The sequence below is a fragment of the Musa acuminata genome, chromosome BXJ1-3, assembly GCF_036884655.1.
Source record: "Musa acuminata AAA Group cultivar baxijiao chromosome BXJ1-3, Cavendish_Baxijiao_AAA, whole genome shotgun sequence".
In the NCBI taxonomy this organism is placed as follows: domain Eukaryota; kingdom Viridiplantae; phylum Streptophyta; class Magnoliopsida; order Zingiberales; family Musaceae; genus Musa; species Musa acuminata.
The window spans coordinates 28,600,828-28,616,398 of record NC_088329.1 but is presented as its reverse complement, the minus strand read 5'-3'; the positions used below and the strand labels follow the sequence as shown (position 1 = coordinate 28,616,398).

The following is a 15,571-nucleotide window of genomic DNA, read 5'->3' as shown; positions in this document are numbered from 1 at the left end:
AATTTCTTAGATTAGTGGGTCTCTATCTAATAATCTTCTATTGGCTCTTATTGGATCTCATACATAAGATCTAATAATTCAGGGGCTTATCAGATATCCAATAAGATAGGGGCTCTGGTAGATATCTTATATCTGAACCTCTACTCGTCACAATACCTACCATATGTGTGTGACCCTCTAGGCCTAATATTGAGCTGGCCATGATATCACAGACTTAGTTAGTTTTACCTAAGTCATGCGGGACCCTTGCATGTCCGTCCACAAAGGTCAGCCTCCCCGAAGCCTCCCATGGTCCCTTTGGACCCACAAAAGAGAAAACGGATTAGAGAAAACACCTCACTCAGGATTCACAAGCAAACATTTCTGAAAATACTTCATAGACAATGCAAATTACAAATAGACTTTATAAGCTCTGAATAGTTACACAATAAAGGGTCAAAATGGTCCATTACAAACCAAAAATCTCTCACAAGTGTCCACATGACATAACCTTTATTTACAAGCCTAAAACGGCCACCAACTCAACTAAAAATGGGATTATTAAGCCTTCGACTGTCCCTCTACATGTTGTGCAAAGCATGAACATATCAAAAGACACGGACATACATAAGCATTATATCAAACATCCTGTTTAAAAGTTTATCCGTGACATTCTCCCCCACTTATTCCTTCGACATCCTCGTCGAAGCCTTTGCCGACACTACAACTCCTTACCTTTGTTAAGTCTTCAATCTTCTACTCCAGCTGCAATACGTCTCCTGGCTCTCAACTGCTCTCCGCTGCTATTTTTGAGTAGTCAAACCTTTGATCCGCCATGCTACTTTAACTCACCAATGACTCTAACTCTAGTGTGGGGTTGGCTGAGTTGTGTTGATCCCTATTAGTTCCTACGGATCCTCCAGATAAAGGAAAAGACTATCTTTACTATGCGCTAGTCTCTCAAATGTCTCATGTTGCTTGAATTGGGTGGATGCTTGTTGGAGCTTTAACAAGCATTGCCTTACAAACTTCTGAAGTTTTGGGTCATTCCTCTACAAAATTTGCCCATTGACTCTTCTTTCACTTAGTTGTCACTTCCAAGTAGATTCGCATCACTTCCGCTTTCGATTGGCATTTCGTTGGGAAATGAAGCGGACAATCTACTCTCAGTAGCACTGATCACCGTTGGTGATGATTTGATAATTATTATATTCTATTATCTTTGAAGGGTCTTTGAACCTATGCAGAGCTCCTCTACTGGATAGATAAGAGAATTGGGGTACTCGGTTTCGCCCATTCTCTTAAGAGTTGAGAAGGCAAATGTTACTTGACTTTGCCCGCCTCCTCAAGGTTATACTCCATACATTGAGCTGGTTACTGGCCTTCGCCTGCTCTTTGCTCACACTTCTGAAGTACTTGAAGTGTTTGTACTCCTTGCATTAAGTTAGTTACTGTGATTCACCTTCTCAATGCCATCGAACTTTTGGAATGCAAGAAGTTTTCACCCCAACTTGGAGTAATTCTCTAATAGATTTAGTCACCTCTGGGATTGTACCGTCTTCTCCATCAACCCTACCGCCTACTCTACTAAGTAGCAAAGGTACAACACCATATACTACCTGCTTTGTTCCTTGGTCGTGCACTCTTGCATGACCCGAAGTCCTTCACTTTCGGCTATCTTGATGAGAAGCTCGTTGACACCGGTCTTACGAAGTTCCTTGGCCTTTGCCCTTCAACCTTGTCTCGGTACTTGGAGTTTGCCTCTGTATGCTCTACCTCCTCGGCCCCTTTCATGACCAAGTGCTCTCCCTTCATGAGAGCAAGGGATCAATGACTTTCACGGAAGTCCCACCTCTGTAGTATCATAGCGCTGTCATGCCCTTGGCCCTACTATCCGTAGCCTCGCATCTGCATCCCTTTTCTTCACGATCAGTAGATATGTCTCTATGGCACTCCTCTGAGTCCACCTCCATTCTAACTAATACTTGATTTTGGGTAGCTAAATCCCTCTGGACTCGTCGTCGCTTCCTCGCCCCTTTCGACCCCCTGCTTCAACACCTCTGTGTTCTCCAAGTAGCTCCCTTTGGTCGATGCAAAGACAAAATGCAACTCCCATGCATGGCCTCTGCCATCACGTTGTAGGATTTGCATCGATTCTGCTCTCCTTAGCTTCCTTAGTAGTAACGTTCGCTTACTCAATCTTATCCTCTGACTTGCCAGGCTCCCTTAAGCGAATATAGGCTCTGGAGCAGTCCAGCTCTCCAGTTGCTTTGATCATACCTCTGCATGATCAAGTCCCTCTCATGGGACTCACTAGTACTTGCATTCAAACTTTTTCCTTGGTGGAACACAGCCCCTATATGCTAATGACCAAGGCTTTCATCCGATGCAAAATTTGATGCATGCACGAAAGACCCGCCTCTGCAGTACCATGGCCTTCATTCCTTGAATCCATAGCCCTTCTTGCCGTCGTGTTGTTCACCGAAGTAGAGTTTCCAATAGCTCCCGATTATACCTCCATATGATCTAGTCCCTCACGAGACTATGTCATGTGTATTGCATTACCACGAACTGTTCCACCACGATCCGCTGCACCATGTTGCCTCCTGGTGACATCTCTATTGCATTCTGATCCTTGTGAGATGAACTCGAATTGTGATCCCTCCATGTGTGGCCTTTACCAATTTATCGCAAGGTCTCTTCCAACTTCGATTTTATTTGCTCCTTTTGCAATCGACCTTCATCCACCCACTCTTGGGTTACACCTAGATGAAGCACCGCTCTAGGACAGTCTGTCGCCTAGTAGCTCCAAAGTCCACTGACTTCACTGAAAATGGTGCACCATTGTCTGGATCCTGGGCCTCTGCCCCTACCAGCACAATCTTCGTTGCGCATCGCTTCTTGCCTAGCAACTTGACTGGCAACACTGTGGTATATTCTTCAAGAGTACCCACTTCTGAGTCCTCTTGCCCCGTGCCAAGACCATCTGAACCCAATTTCACCTCCGCAAGTTGAGTCGCCTTAGTTCCTCCATCAAATGCTTCTCTAAGATAAGGTGCATGTGCCCAGAAGTTCCCTTCGTCTTTGGCACCATGTAAGATGAGTCTGCTCCGTCAGATTGAAGGACCCATAGAACAACATGATCCTGCTCTTGCCTCTGCAAGAGTTCATGTCCTTGAACTCTGTCCAAGGAAAGCACTGTGCCTCCGCTCTATGTTCCATCTTCTATGCTGGCTCCCTTCATGCAGCTTCGGTACTTCGCCAAGTTACACCCAAGTTGCTTCGCTCCTCATTTTTGCATTGAGTTGATGGTGGCCCTTGCACCCACCATTCCACGGGTCAGCTCTCCCTTAAGTCCGATCTCCATATCGACTCCAAGTGTGCCTTTATTTGTGTCGCTTTGGGTCACACCCCCACTTGATCTCACAATGCATCCACCAATGTATTCTCTCAAGCGAGATCATATGATGACTCCTCGCCACTTACTCGGTCCATTGAACTTTGTGGAGTTGTTGTTTGTTGAGGTACCCCTCCTCAACATGTGTGGTCCGTCCCACATGATTCTCCCTCTAGAGAGCCGGGACTTATCCCTCCTGGATAATTGTCCCATTGGAGCAACATCTCTTTTCATTTCGGAGACCACCATCCTCTTGGACTACTCTGATTTGCTGAACAAACTGTGCATTGTTTTGCCTCTTGCAAACGCACTTGCTAGATTGTGACTCCACGTCAATACAGCCCCCGCTGCACCACTTAAGACCTAGTAACATGCTAAACTCATCGTACACTTTAGCCTCCTACAAATGTATCCTTCACATGCAGAAGGGAAAGTTTCAATGCTCTATGGCGCCGAGTTTCGATCGCCTTGGGATAGCCGCGAACATTCCATCGTCCACATACAAGCCCATGCATGAGTACTGAATTATTCGAGTTAGCAATTCCCCTCATCTCTATGAACTTTGCATAACTCTTTCAGTCGCTAAGCAACTTATTCCACCTTGTATGGTCTCGTCCTTTACCAAGCGTCTCGCTTGCCTTGAGCACCATCAAGTATAGTTGTCAACGTTGAACCGTAGCTCAAACTCAACTATCCCAACCTTTGTGTGCTCCGCATTCTTCCAAGCTTGCCTTGTTCTCATAGAGCCTCTTGCGCGAAGGGTTGGCCATTCCTTTGAATGCCAATCTCAGATGCTCGCTCCTCCGAGCGACTCCTTTTTCCCTACATCTCCATGCCCATTTTTCCCCAAACGATTGCGTGTGCGCTGACTGCCCTCAACGCAGCCTCGCTAGGTCTCCCACATTTGTATGCTAAGTGTTTCTATGAGTGCTTGTCCCGCTCTGATACTATATGTCACGGACTTAGCTAGTTTTGCCTAAGTCGTGCGGCACCCTTGCGTGTCCATCCGCAAAGGTCAGCCTCCCCGAAGCCTCTCATGATCCCTTTGGACCCATAAAAGAGAAAACGAGTTAGAGAAAACACCTCACTCAAGATTCACAAGCAAACATTTCCGAAAACACTTCATAGACAATGCAAATTACAAATAAACTTTACAAGCTTTGAACAGTTGCACAACAAATGGTCAAAATGGTCTATTACAGACTGAAAATCTCTCACAAGTGTCCACATTACACAACCTTTATTTACAAACCTAAAGCGACCACCAACCCAACTAAAAATGGGACTATTAAGCCTTTGGTCATCCCTCTATATGTTGTGTAAAGCATGAACATACCAAAAGACACGGACATACATAAGCATTACATCAAACATCCTGTTTAGAAGTTTGTCCGTGACAATGAGTCATATCTGTCATAACTTTTTCTAGCTCAGTTAATTATTATCTCCATAACAATTCACTTCATTCATCAAATCAGACATACTAGGCCACTACGCCGTAGTCCATAGATAATACAGGATAATCCAATCCATTAGACTTGTTTGTTCTCAGTTACCATGTATTTATAGTCCCTCATCCATCTAATATCTCGAGGACCTTATATCGGGTATAATGTTGTCAAGGGCATATGGTTTCTACTCGAGTCTTGCTCTAATAAGATTCTCCCGAAGAACTCTTTATCTCTCAATTCGAATGACCCTAGTCAAATTTGCCTAAGCAAGAACAAATGGGATATTTCTCTCATGACATCGAGAGAGGATGATCCTCTATCGACACTCAATAATCTTCGTAAGGTTAGCTGTCACTCCCGATGACCGGCTATGCTAGATCTAAAACATCTAGGTCTATAAGTTTGATATCAAAGAGTAGAGTACTCATATAAATATCTTTGGTGTATCAAGTCTAAGGACCAGATACACCACTAGGATGACGTAATCGTTGTCTGATAATGAAGTACCATCAACCATCTAGCATTCTGTGAGCGAATCAATTAGTAAACTTATTCTCCAATGAGTACTTAGTATCCCTAGTGTCCACATATAAGTAATTATGAGACCAGCCACCTCCATTATATGGATAAGTGTACAGTATACTAGTCTATCCGGTCATCTCGATATCCCTCTCGAGTGACATATGATCAGGATTATTTAGGGTTTGTGTTTAAAGACGAATCGATCTCATTATCGTGATCTCATCATGATCTGATTTCCATTGCATAGATCCATAGACATTACAATATATATATATAATAAGTAACATAAAGTAAACAAATTAAATAATATAATAAATAAAAAGAGTACATATCATGTCACATGTGTCATCACTCACGTGATTGACTTGTAGGGTACCTATGACTTATAGACCAATGACAAGAAAGCCGGTAATGATGCTCGCCGACCTCTTCGACATTCCTATTGCATTCATCAAATAAAGTTTGGCAAGATAATTTAGAGGGGAATACAAGGACTAATTTAGGCCTAAATTGAATAAATCAAATAGTTAGTTTATTTTGAATCGGTTTGGTCTGATTCATATCAAGCAAACTGATTCAATCCAAAAAAAAAAAAAAATCAAAATGAGCAACAGATATTGTATATCATTATTTGATTTTATAAAAGGTATTTTGGTCATATCTTAAAAAAAGTGATCCCTTGATAAAAATAAATAGAGGTGTCGTATGATAAAATTTTATTATTAAAAACTTTGTTTTTTTAGTAAAATGTCCAATTGAGTTTAGGTGAGATAAGTTTGAGTGGTTAGTTCAGTTCAGTTAGCAGATGAGTCAGTAAAAATATGTGAGAGATGAAAGAAAAAAAAAAAAAGAAGGATAATCTCGTACCGTTATATTAGATTTGATTTATAATTAAAAATTAAAAATTAAAAATTTTTAGATTGAATTGATGTGAAATATGATGTATGTTTATTCTGATCATTTTGATTAAGACATAATTCAAAGTTTCAGATGTATATTAATTGGTGACGTCTTAGGCCAGATTTGATTTGATTTAACAGCAAGTCAAAGCTAAAAAGATTGAAATCAATATCCCTAGTGAAAGCCGCACATTGCTCCACCACTATTTCTTTCTTTTTGACGAAATAGCGATCTTTAGGACGCGATTATACGCCACGGCGATGTCGGCCACCGAAGTCTCCAAGAGTCGGTGGATGACTGTACAGTGGGTCAAAAAGACACATGTACGATTTGCTTTTGGCAGCCACTGATATCTTAACACGACTTTTCTTTCTCGGCAATACGGGTGGTGGGGTCGTTTGTCGTTTGCAGAGGTGGGAGAAGAAGGGAAACCAAAACATCAAAATTTCGCCTTTCTTTTTTCTTTTTTTTAATATGTTTCTATCATTATCATTGATGCCACATTAATGATGGTTTGATTTTCGTATCCACCATGTCGGCAACATCCTTTAACGTGTACAATAATAGATGGCCGGTGAGTCATTAAGAACGGAACACCTCTTCTCTTCTGAGTCATTAAGTTGACCCCTTCTTTGGAAACTTCCATAGATTTGTGTTAGGTGAACGAGCAGCGTTGAATGAATTAAACTATTGCATCACAATAGTTTTCTATTGGCGTCTCTGACAAAAAGAGCTAAGAATGGAGGGGGAAGTCAACATCGTCGTACCGATCCATCACTACGCGCCAGTCAACTTTGTTTTTGTCTTCCGTGTTTCCCAAGTCTCATGGTTGGTGTAGTCCCGAATGATATACTCTTAAGCATGGCCATGGACACGTCATGCCCAATTCACCAATTTACATCACACAGATGAAACAAACACAAATATCAACAGAGTTACACGGTTCTATAGCAGCACAAGTAACAATTCTTTTAGACAAGCGCATGGTTTCCAATCTATATCTATTGCATTCTCTACCATGCATTTGAAGCTCTGATTTAATAGCGTTGTCATATGCACCTGGGGAAGTGGACTTCACCCACATACCCTCCAGCCATTGCCCTTCGTACATTTGACGCAAACAACCTGGGGTTGTCACGTAGAACTGCAGCTGCATCAAGGTTTAATGGGTCCTCGTCATTTGGTTGCTGTCCAAAAACAATAACAGCCAATTACGACAGTTACTAGTTATATGCTATAAGATATACATTGAAACAAATTTCTTTCAAATTATGCATCCAGCAAAAAAGCTATTCAAGTAAAAGAAACATTATTAAAAGTGCTAAAAGATAAAACATTTAGAACCACTTGGATTGTTACTTATGTTCATGGCAAATTGAAAATTTCTGAATAAGAGCCACTTGGATTTAAGCTAATGATCATCAAAACACGTAATGTTAAATGACATAAGACAAAAACAAACTTTTAACATAGCAACAGGAGAAGCTATGATAACAAGTGGACAAAGAACATGTAGTTATCCCCACACTGTTCAAAGATCAGCAGATGAAACAATGAAACGACAGTTTATATAATTTTAGTTACAGCACCTTTATATAATTTTAGTTTCAAAACAAAATTTTCAAAACAATATATAAATGTATATATCTATAGGTTCAATGATATTGGACTATGACACTGGTAGTGTCCAATCTAATGGCAAACAATGTCTCTTATAATGTGATCTTTTGATGCCAAAATATTCTTTCATTGTCCTATTATATTAGCAAATTAACAACTATACAAATCATAATAAAAAATGATAAATTTAAATATGAAATTAACTCTACATGACCAAACCTATAATAATTTTATGTATATAAGGACAATAAGAAAGTAGCACCAATCTGAACTAGGAATACCATGAAAAGAAGAATCAAGCCATAGATAACAGTATTAATGTTAAGCACAGGCTTCCAATCTTCACGCAGAATGTTCAGGCAGACATTTCCCTCCAAGTCAATATTAGGATGGTAAACCTGGAGTAAAAAATAATTATAAATCTTATGCAATCAAAATGGCAAGATAAACTGACTACTGCCATAAATGAAACTTTTACCTTTGTCTTGCACTTAACCTTTGGTGGCTCATGAGGATAAGAAGGAGATACTTGGAAGGTGAAAACAAATCTACCCCCCCTAAAAAATCAATTAGAATATTATAGTTAAACATGACATACAGAAATCACTATAAGAATAAAATAATATTAAAAAGAAAAGAAGAAACCAATAGGAAGAGAAGTGGGTGCTTAACAGTATTTAGGACAACTTTAAGTATCATAAGTAGCAGACAAATTCTTCACAGGAACAAGACTAATTACTGTAACACAGAAGAAACTACGAGAGAGAGAGAATAAATCATATTCAAAGTAAATAAACTTCTGGATGTTCATAAGTTAACACAAAACAACATTTTAAGTATTAACCTCCAATATAAGGTGACTTCTTGACTGCTGGAACAGTTTATGTAAGCATATCAAAAAGCAAAACATTATTGGCAGACATTACTTACTGATAGTATCCTTCATCAGGTCTGATGCTGATCTCAAAGTTCATCAGATCATCCTCGCCATTTGGAAATGATATGATAGTGCTTTTAGGCAGATTGAGTTCACTAATATCTGAAAAGTAAAAATAATAACAATTAAGTAAAAGCCTGCAATCTTTTTAAAAGACAGGAAATTTCAGATCAAAGAGATCAAAAAGTTGTTAGGCAACATAACTAAACTGTTCCAAATGTAAAGAATCCAACATAATCTATCTGATCTCTTAACAAGAGACTGCAATCCATCAACATGTGGCATTCATAGACAAGAAAGAAAAACAAAGTCTTGCAAAACAAAAAAGTACTACCATATGTTAGGTTATCAGTGTTAGGTTAATCAAGAGTTGCTTTAAAAGCAGAGCTTTACATTTGCTATGAAACAACTTATTAGATGAGACACAGTAGCACCCACACACTATATACCTCTAATTGATATTACCAAACAAAAGATATGTCTAGGAACATCGCTGAATGAGAGTGGAGAAAGCTACAAATAGATTGTTTGCAGTGCATTAAATAAAGGTATTAAAGAATTGTTGAATTTTTAACATTTTACCAAAGGAAAACATGCTAAAATCACTTCGACATGTAAAGATGTGTTTCTAGTAATCCCAATGTTATCAAAATTCAAAAGCAGTAGATGCTATAAGGCATCAATATTCTATATTGCCCAAGGCACTCGCCTGAGTAAAATAAAGCACATATCTTACAAAAATTATAAAATATATTTAAGGATAAAGATAATCATTATAAGAAGAACTTCAATCAAAACATGAGTTTTGTATCAAATGGCATATGCAACATGATTACCAAGTGTTGGCTGCAGAGATAGTGGAAAGGAGGGAGAAGAGAGAAGAGGGAAAAGCAAGGAGAAGGCAGCAGCAAGGCAACGCCAGCAGCAGCTATTGTTGGCTGCAAAGAGAGAAACGAGGAAGAGGGAGGAGGACAGGGAGAGAAGCAGTAGGCAGAAGAGGGTGGCAACAATGTTGGTTGTTGGTTACAAAGAAGAGAAGAGAAGGGGAGAAGAAGAGGGGCGAGACAACAGGTTATGATCCAGTTAAACTTCTATACACTTCAGAGAATCATGGAGAAAAATAAAATCTTTGATATCCTTGGCAAGAACCAGATAAAAGTTGCAGTCCAATGGACCGACTGGTTTAAGGGTAATCCAATTCATACTTGAAGTACAGATGCCTAAATCACAATCAGAAAGTGACCTAAATTCTTACAGTCAGGTAAAAAATTATCTATGTTCACTGCAAATAGCTAAATTCTTGCCATGCCAACTACTTTGGCATTATAAGATCCTTGTAATAAACAATACAATGTTTGAAAATAGTGATGAAGCATTAGTTGAAATAACTTAGAATCCTACTCCAAGTTAGACAAACCTTTGTGAAGACGCAATTCTCCAGCACTTTGCTTCTTGGCAGGAGCATTTCCACTGGAATTTGCTGCATCCTGCCGCTTTTGGTCCTTAAGTTTAAAAAGCTTTATCATTGCTCTGCAGTAAGATAGAAAAATAAACAACAAAATTGTAGAATGAGTGCTTTCATTCGTTACTTCATGAATGAGCTTGTAAATTTATAGAGGATCTAAATCCCAAAAAAGTCAAATACAATTGTCCTATTACAGTCCTAATATATCAGGAATACAACTATACATGTAAATCCTAAAACTATCCTACGTAAATTAGGAATACAACTATTTAGGAATCTAATTATATAGGAATAAAACTATATTCTAATTAAAAATACAGCCTATATAGAAATATAGCTTCCATATTCTGAGAATATTGAGCCCATGTTCTAAGAATACAATTTCCATAAGGATAGGAATATAGCTTCCATATTCAAGGATTACATTTACAGCTTCCATGTTGTGTGATTCTCAAACACGCCCCCTCAAGCAGTTGCAAATATGTTTGGCAATCCACAAGTAATTTATGGAACATGACCTGGTAAAGCTTTCGTCAAAGCATTGACTAACTATTTTGTGGCTGAAATATAAGATGTGCAAATTTGTCCACTATCCAACTCTCTCTAACAAAATATTGGTCTATTTTAACAAGTTTGGTTCTATCTTGGTGAACAAGATCATGGACAATATTTAGGTGAACTAGATCGTGGATAATATTCAGATGAACTAGACTGTGGACAATATTTACAGTAGTTTTGTTGCCACTCTACAACATCTAGGATTACTTATTCTGTCTTCAAGTTTATAAATATTGTCTTTAGCCAAATTAGTTCACAAATTCCTAATGTCATGGCCCTAAATTCAGCTTTTACTCTTGATCAGGCCACTGTTAACTTTTTTTGCTGCTCCAAGTGACTAGATTTTCGGCTAGACATGTGCAGTAACCGAAAGTTGATTTTCTATCTTTAAGAGAACTAGCCCAATCTGAGTCTATACAGGCTTCTACTCAAAAGTTCTTCCTTGTTACTAAAACATAATCCCTTCACCAGGTGCAGCCTTGAGGCATCTTACGAATTTGTATGCTGCATCTAGGTGAGATTTCAAAGGTTTGTCCTTGTGTGTGAAAGATAAATCAATTTTCCCACGATCCTTAACATCAGACTGTAGTAAAGGTCTTCTCAAGGTCACAGCTAGGAACAACAGTTATTCAATGGTATTCAATTTTGCTACAAAGCAAAGGTATCTATTCTAGATCATAAGTCTGAGTATACCCCTTAGCAACAAACTTTGCTTTGTAGCTCTCCAAGTTTCCATCAGCTTTGTACTTGATTGTATAAAGCCATTTACACCCCATGGTTTTCTTCCCCTTTGCTAAGTCTACAAGTCCATGCTTGGTTCTTCTCCAATGCTTGTATTTCTTCCTTAATAGCTTGTTTCCAAGATTCTTTTACTCAATGTCTCATGGATAATAAATGGATATTCTTGGTATGCCAGCCTCGTTGTAAGTGCTCTATACAATTGTGAGCGTTTCAATAAGGGGAAACTGTGAAATAGGGTGAAGAATACAAGTTCTTATCCCTTTTCTAAGAGCAATGGGTAAATCAAGATCATTGACAATGTTATTGTTATGACGTATAATTTGGTTACCTTTTCCATTACCAACCTTGGGGTCAATAAATAGAGCAATTGAATTGTTAGCTGGCTGCTTTTTTCTAATATATGCAAAGAGAATCAAAGGCTTTTTTGCAGGAGACATAAGAGAGTGAGGTGTCATTTGAAAAGAGAGGTAGAGTGGGGAGATAAGGAGTATAAAATTAAAAATCTGAGGCAAATTGAGTAGTTGAAGGACTATAATTAGGATGGGTTTCTAATGGATTTGGTAAGCATAGATTTTGAATAGGTTCCTACCACCTACCTTCTTCATTATGTTACTGTCACCAAAAAAAGGATTGATTTTCCACAAAGGTCACATCCCTAGAAATGTATTCTTTCTTGGTGATTAGGTGATAGCATTTATAGCCTTTTTATGTGAAAGAATACCCTAAGAAGACACATTTAATAGCTCTAGGATCATGTTTTTCCCTCAGGTGACTATGAATATGAACATAGGATACCCTTGGTGGTAGTTTGGAAAGTGCTCACTTAATTTTTCCATAGGAGACTTGAAATCAAGAATCCTTCAAAGCATTTTGTTTGACAAATAGGTGGCATCGAGATGGATTTCCCCCAATAGATTTTAGGTCTATTCATCCAAAAAAGAAAGTCCGCAAGAAACTTCTAAAAGATTATTTTTCCTTTCAATAGATCAATGTTATCACTGGGCGTGGGGCACTTGCCTAGGTGCTCAAGCGAGGCAAAGCGAGACGAGGTCCAAGCGCCTCACATGCATCCCCAAGCGGGCGTTTTCACTTGGGTGACGCCTATGCGAGTGCCTAGGCTGGGCGTTAGGCAGCCCAGGTGCATGCCCTAGTGTGGTTGCACCTAGGTTGAACCCCAATTGGGTTCAACTATGCAAGCAATTTAATCCCCACCCTGTGCGACTCTGCTCCATTGCGATGTTTCTTCCTCTCTTTCATTGGTAGCAACCACCCCTCCTCTTTGTTCCTTCTTGTTGTGAACCCCCTATCTGCCCTCCTCCCTTGCTTTGCTCATATCCTAGACTTCCCCTGCATCAGCCCTCTCTCTTTTATCGTCTACCCTCAGCCGACCTCCTATTCTGAATCCGCTTGCAGAATTATTTTAACTCTTGTTTATAATAGTCAATTCTTGTAAATAATAGTTTATGGATTGTGTTAATTACTATATTTGTAACCTCTATAATTTTGAATCGTTAATTTTTGCTATAATTTTGATGTTAATCTTCTTTTATTTTGTGATCTTTTTGTTAGATTTAGATAATTTAGTAATTTAATGTTTTGTAGATAGTTAGATGAATATATTTGATGTTTTAATGGTGACAATTTGAATATGAAATGATATGAAACTCATATTTTTGTCTAAATTTTATTTTAGTGATTGATTTTTTTCTTAATTATATTTTCTATAATTTTTATATTGGGGAGCACATCACTTTGCTCGAGCGAAAACCTAGTGCCTCGGGCATTTTCAATTTAGCACCTATGCCTTTGATAACACTACAGTAGATACAATCAAATAGTTCTAGTGCAACTATCTATAAAGGTAATGATCGACTTCTGTGTCCAGGAAGAAACCCTAGCAATATAAAAGTCTTGCTTTTTATAATTCAAAAAACCTAAATCATTAAAAACAAACTAATATTTTTCTTAAACTTACCATTGATCACATTCTTTTTCACTAACTCAAACTGACATATGTCCAGTTATGGTCTCAAAATATGCCTTTGATCCCGAGACTCCACTCCTTATGATGGGAGTGCGATATGTATCTTCTCTATTTGCTGTTTGGATGTTGAGATGTGTTGTTTAAATCTTTTCAGGGCCACATGGAAGAAAAAAATAAAGTTGTGTGATATGTTTACAAATGACAAGTCTTTATTTTTAAACTAGTGCACCATACCAAAGACTTTACTTTTGGATTGCAAGATACAATTATCTTGTTATGTTATGATACTATTTTAGATTATTGGCATCTTTTGGTTATTTTGGGTTGGAAGTCCATTTGGGATGTAACGATTGTAAACTCCATAACTGTAAAAACTTCAAGTAGCTGGTCTTTGTAAAGCACATAAACTAAGCTATTTATCTATTTGTAACCAAGTCTTAATAAGATCGAGACAAATCAAGTCTAAACAAATAACCCCAATATTTCCTGTCATCTAAAACAAGCCTTCTTCATGTTCCATTAAATAGGAGCTAGAACACTGCTCATATTATGAATACTATGATCTTGTTTCTTAATCTAAGAAGAAACTTTATCAGGTCAACCAATATCTGAAGGGGAACTTAATGGTCCATCAAATTGGAAATAGTAATCCATATTATTAGTGAGTTCCGAAATCTTTTAGACAATCATGCATCTGAAAGTAACTTGATATGAAACAACATGATGCGGGCCTCTAATCACAACAAGATGCAGGGCTCCAAGTCTCAATGTAAGTACTACCTTTTGTTTACAAGCAAGAACCATGCATTAACTTTTGATACACGAGAGGTAAGGTATAACAGATTTACAATGTCATTAGAAGGAACATAAGATGAAGAATATCAAAAGAAAAATAATTAGTAAGTACAAGGTTATCGACCTCCAAAGACCTAGCGTAATCACATTCACTCGTTTGGACAGAGATGACCATCAAATTGTAGAAAGACGTAGCACATATTAAGTTCATACCTCATGAGCAATAATAATATTAAAGTTCTAAATGGATTAAATTGAAATAGTAATCCGATAATAAATCAGAAATTAAAACAATCAAAATAGGGAACAAACATGTTTTCAGTTGAAGGAAATATTTCCAGTATAGAGACGCGCAATGAACAAGACCCTAGAATCTTGAGAGGATAGACATGTAAAAAAGGCTGAACCTATAAACGAAAGGCACTTGAAAGGATCGGGATGGGAAGCTCGACTGCCTTATCGAGAAGAACAGGTGGGGAAAAAAAGCCAACCGATCTTCCAAGCACGAGGAGTCGCGTCATCTTGGATGTAAAAGGAGGAGAGAAGAAGGGATGACAAGAAACACGAAACGAAAAAATAGGCTCTGGATTATTGTGGAAACCTCGTGAAGGCTTATCCTGGAGAAATTATAAGGAATGATGCATCTGCTATTAACCCTAGTCACAACCGGGCGGAGAAAATGAAACGGATCTCCTTCAGATACGAAAAAGAGAGAACCAGAGAGAATTCCTTTCTCAGATCAATGATGGCATCACATAGAGCAGAGATGAGAGGATGAAATAAGTGGCGGACGCACCTAGTGAGACGGCGGAGGAGGAGGAGCAAGGTGGCCAACGACGATCAATATGGTTGGTGGCCGCCGATCACGATCAGGAAAATCGCTTTCCTTTCCTACGAAGGTGATGGATGGATCGAGGAATATAAAGACGCGAGGAAGCATAGGGCAGCCTTCGAACAAGCATGCTGGGGGTCGATTGAGGTCTCTTTATGTGCCAGATACACATCAGTCAATCAATGAGCCGTGGGTGGGTCGCGGCTCGAGCCGGGCTGAGCCGAACTCCGTTATGGATTTTGTGATTTCTGGGTTCAGATCATGTTTGACCCACTCGTCAGCCAAGTTAAATGGTGGAAAGTTGACTCGATTATACGAGTCAATCATGATGTGTCAGATGTAGTGCTTCCTCACTCAAGCTTTAGCTTTTTCAGGATCGCCCACGAACTG

General features: G+C 38.8%; 1 protein-coding gene across 1 annotated transcript; it reads right to left on the bottom strand.

The window, feature by feature from the left end:
* Nucleotides 1-7,099: 7,099 nt before the first annotated feature.
* On the bottom strand, nt 7,100-15,307 carry LOC135624312 (NEDD8-conjugating enzyme Ubc12-like). The gene is made up of 6 exons (XM_065127788.1): nt 15,146-15,307; nt 10,224-10,336; nt 8,800-8,908; nt 8,348-8,426; nt 8,151-8,267; nt 7,100-7,436 (listed from the first exon to the last, which is right to left on the bottom strand). Exons 2-6 carry the CDS (start codon nt 10,330-10,332, stop codon nt 7,299-7,301), a joined length of 552 nt encoding a protein of 183 aa, XP_064983860.1. The 5' UTR covers nt 10,333-10,336; nt 15,146-15,307; the 3' UTR covers nt 7,100-7,298.
* Nucleotides 15,308-15,571: the final 264 nt, after the last annotated feature.

Coding starts and splice junctions, on each gene's coding strand:
- LOC135624312 (XM_065127788.1), bottom strand. CDS start 10,332: ATGATAAAGCTTTTTAAACTTAAGGACCAAAAGCGGCAGGATGCAGCA. Junction 8,427..8,799: donor CCTGATGAAGGATACTATCA/GTAAGTAATGTC, acceptor TTGATTTTTTAG/GGGGGGTAGATTTGTTTTCA. Junction 7,437..8,150: donor GCTTGATTCTTCTTTTCATG/GTATTCCTAGTT, acceptor GTTTTTGGACAG/CAACCAAATGACGAGGACCC.